At 39.9% G+C, this 4379-nt stretch overlaps 1 protein-coding gene across 1 annotated transcript in view; it reads right to left on the minus strand.

Annotated features, from left to right (window-relative positions):
* Positions 1-306: 306 nt before the first annotated feature.
* Positions 307-4379, minus strand: part of LOC106868703 (uncharacterized) — a 20190-nt gene continuing 16117 nt past the window's right edge. The window contains exon 9 of the mRNA XM_014914090.2: positions 307-3424. Coding sequence (XP_014769576.1) covers positions 2538-3424 — 887 coding nt within the window. The 3' untranslated portion in view covers positions 307-2537. The remainder of the gene's footprint in view (positions 3425-4379) is intronic.

Raw genomic sequence — 4379 nt, forward strand, 5'->3', positions numbered from 1 at the left:
GGAATACCCAGGTTCGAAATTTCCCCAAAACACCTGATGAAGGCTGGAGGGTATATCAGCCGAAACGTTGTGTTAACAACAAACAAGATGAGGACAAATATTCGTCAAATGTAAATAATGTATAACAGAGTGACTCAAGGTCAGAGTGCTTCATTCGCTGATAGATAAGTGCATGAGAGTCTCAGACATCGAGTCACTCTGTTACTTCTGCTAAATATTAATAAAACTAAATATATATATATATATATTATACATACACATGCGCAGACACACTAAAGTTTGATAAAAGAAACAGGATAGTAGAACTTGAAACATGAATATATATTTTTTATTTAATCAATAGAAGTTACAAAGTTACTCAATGGCTGAGAGTTTTGTACATTCCCACTTCATTACTTTGTAACTCTTGCCAATTAAGTAAATATGTACATATATGCCAGTGCCGCCTGACTGACACCCATGCTGGTGGCACGTAAAAAGTACCATTCAAGCGTGTCCAAAGCCAGTGCCACCTGACTGGCACCCGTAAAAAGCACCCACTAGACTCTCGGAGTGATTGGCATTAAGGGCATCCAGCTGTAGAAACCTTGTCAAATCAGATTGGTGCAGCCTCCTGGTTTGCCAGTTCTCAGTCAAACCCATGCCAGCATGGAAAGCAGATGTTAAACGACGATGATGATGATGATATATATTATGTGGACAAGCAAAAGGGGTACTCATCACACTCGGTAGAGTTACATTTCTTAATAAGTTTGACTCAGCTGCAACATGGTTTCAAATTTTGTGGGTGCATTGGATGAGCCTATTTCATCATAAATTGGAAGAGTGAGGGATTTGAGACAAATTCAAACTAGCTTAAGTTATTGGGCTTCTAATGGTCACCACAGTTTACATAGAGTTGATGGTAAGGAAGTAATACCAGATCTTTTCTTTATTCTTAGGCCCACGTGTTCAGACTGTATGTTGGCAATGAGCTGTCACAGTGTCATGTATTCAATATCAGATCATTCCATTTGGTGCCACACATGATAGGGTGGGGTGTTGTCACAGTTTAGAAGTTCAGTCACTGTTCAGTGGAGCGTTAATACAATAACAGCAGTACTCTTTACTTCAGAGTAACCAGATTTGATAGCATTAGGACAAAATGTTAGGTTAAAATTGAAGCTGGATGACCAACAGGGCTACAGCTGTAGTTTATACAAGTGGCATGGATTAAATACCCTCCCCTTGTGTGGTGGGCAGCCAGTCCTAGAGTGGTATATCTGGATTATCATTATCAGGGCACCTCTGGTGATAACAGTAACATAGTTAATTCGTCTTGTTGATGGATACTGCTGGGAGGTAGAGTATATGTAGTCTTTCAAGGAAACAGAATTGGCAACTGTGAGTTCCAGGTGAGTAAAGTGGGGTCCTGTCAATACTCCATTTGATGTGGGAGAAGTTGTTCTGGAGTATCCAAATGAAGTGGAACACAGAAATGGAATTTTCCTTATCCTGCATGTGGACAAGTGCATATGCTATGTATAACTTCTCTTAAAACGACTGGCTGTGATACTGATGGGGTGAGGGTAGTTCTACAGACTACAGCCTTTGAGAGGCAGGATCATCGCAGTTGGTATTTGGTAGGATTTCGAGTTACAGGTTAGAGCATGAATAGGAGGCTTTATAGGTATTTGTGTTTACTATAGCATGTGATATTTGAAGTGATTTATCTAAGCAAGAGTAAATGACCATTACATTGTGGGGATTGAAGAGCTTATAATGCAAATGGTTTCTTGGAAAATGTCTTGATTAAAGCCAGGAAGCAGAAACCACCTATGTTAGCTGAGACTTCTAGGTTACATGGAGGATTGAACCAGATTTTTTTTTCTGTAACTCATACTGGATTCAGGGGTGGGGTAGGATGTCCTCCATATAGTAACAACTCAATGAATCAACTGGCAGCCAACAATCCTGATATAAATCATGTGTGTGTGTGTGAGTATGCGTGTGTCAGCTCTTGTTTAGACATGACATGATGGTTGTAAAGGAGCATCATCATCCTATAAGCAGAGCTGTTTGTTTCCAACCTTCCATAAAAAGCATGTCTGGCCATGGAGAACTATGACCTTCCTTAGAAACAAGCAAGGGTTGGCAGCAGGAAGGTTACCAATAACAAAAACTCTGCCTCAACATATTCCATCCAATTAGTGCAAGCAGGGAAAAGTGGGTGATAATGATACCCACACACACATATATAAGGAAGCGTAGCCATTGTCGTGGCATTAGTGAAGTAAGGCAAGTGGTAATGGAATATCTTGCAGTTAATGTTTTACCATTCTTTGGATGTTTTTGTTTTTTTTTTTGCAGTTCTCATCATAGTTCAGACTGATACACAGCAAATGTTTACTGTTGGAACAGTTCTCAAGAATTGAGAGGTAATTTTGCAACATCTTGTACAATTGTTCAAGCAAGATCAGACGAATGCAGCTGAACCATGAATATTTATTAAGCAAATTACATCCATCGTTGCTCGTTAATTGAGAGCCTTCTGGTATTTAAGAATTAAAATTTGGATTGTTAGTCCCAGTATTAACATTTCCTGCTTGTTGAGGAGGCCACTGGTTGGTATTGGGAAGAAATCTTTGTGTCTGAGCAAAAGAATTTTGAGTCCAGCTTGGTGCATTTGGAGGAGGGTTGTTTGGGAGTGCGGCAGATGGTTGGCTCATGGAGTTTGAGGAGGAGCTATTCAAAATATTTGGTGGGGGAACGCTAAAAGGATTTGGGGGAAGACTGTTAGGATTAGAAGACCAATTGGTAGGCCAGTTTGAAGACCAGGTATTAGGATTAATTTGAGATGAGCCATGAGGGATATTTTGTGCTGAAATGTTAGGAGTATTTTGAGACCAACTATTAGGATTATTTTGGGTCCAACTATTCAGTGCAGGCCAGTTATTAGGGGTCATTTGAGTTGAACTGTTTGGGGTATTTTGGAATGAAGTGTTAGGATTATTTTGGGACCAATTATTTGGAGCATTCAAGGACCAGTTATTTGGGGTATTCTGAGACCAATTATTTGGGGTACTTTGAGACCAGCTGTTTGGGGTACCTTGAGACCAACTGTTTGAGGTACCTTGAGACCAACTGTTTGGGGTTCTTGGCCATTTGTTAGGACCATTTGTAGAAGGCCAGTTATTGGTCCCAGTTTGGCCCCAACTGTTTGCAGGATTTGAGGGCCACTGGTTAGGGGGATTTGTCGACCAATTGTTAGGTGGATTTGGAGGTCTGTTGCCATAGGTGTTAGGAAACCTATTGTTAGAGGCTTCAAAAGATTGAGGTCTTGGTTCTTTTGGTGGCCAACTGGTATAAGCATTAGAATGCCAATTGTTGATTTGTTGTGGCTTGGATCCTTGATCATTTCGGTGGCCTTGATGAGTGAAACCCTCTGAAAAAAAAAATTTTTAAAGTATAAAATAAAAAATAAAATAATAATAATAATATTAATAACAACAACAATAACAATAGTACATTATTTTGTCTTGGTATAAAAGATGGGCTACAACAAATATTCTGCTTAATACCACTGATTTGCTTGTCAGTTGTTTGACCTTAAGTAGTTGAGCATGTCCCTTGGTGGCTGACGATATGTGCATCTCTGATCATGAGCAGAAGTAGTGGGGGAGCATCATAACCATGTGTTGAGAGGAATTCTTTGGGGTTTGAATAATTCACCTTTGGAAACATGGGTGTTTTGCTCAACATCCTTAAACAAACCTTATTCAGGGACCTTTTGAGCGGGATGGGTGACTCACCCTGAAGAAAATAATTCTAACTGGGACCCACCTGCGAGGTCATGCGCTGTTTATCTTGATATGGGATCACCATGTCGCGCACATATGGTTGTGATGCATGTGCCTGGTGTACCCTTATCAGACGGGTAGTCATGATGGGTATAATGGGCTTCATATATTTTACCCCAGTGTCACTTTGATGGCATGCACTGCTCTCTCACTCAATAATAATAATAATGGTAGACATTAGTACATGAGCTATTGTACCAAATCCAGCTAATAAGTGTTTCATTAACCTGAGAAGAATATAAAGGCAAGAATACGTTATGGCAGGATTTGCAACCAGAAAATAGAGGGACACAAATGAATAGTGTTAGAGGTTTCATCAGATACATTATTTACATTTGACGGATATTTGTCCTCATCTTGTTTGTTGCTAACACAACGTTTCGGCTGATATACCCTCCAGCCTTCATCAGGTGTCTTGGGGAAATTTCGAACCTGGGTTCTCATTCCTAATGATGTTACTATTATTATATTATTATTATTAATACTATTAATCAGGTCGCTGCCGTGAATCGAACTCGGAACCTTGGGGTTAGTAGCCCG

This window comes from Octopus bimaculoides, chromosome 5 (genome assembly GCF_001194135.2).
Source record: "Octopus bimaculoides isolate UCB-OBI-ISO-001 chromosome 5, ASM119413v2, whole genome shotgun sequence".
NCBI classification, from domain to species: Eukaryota; Metazoa; Mollusca; class Cephalopoda; order Octopoda; family Octopodidae; genus Octopus; species Octopus bimaculoides.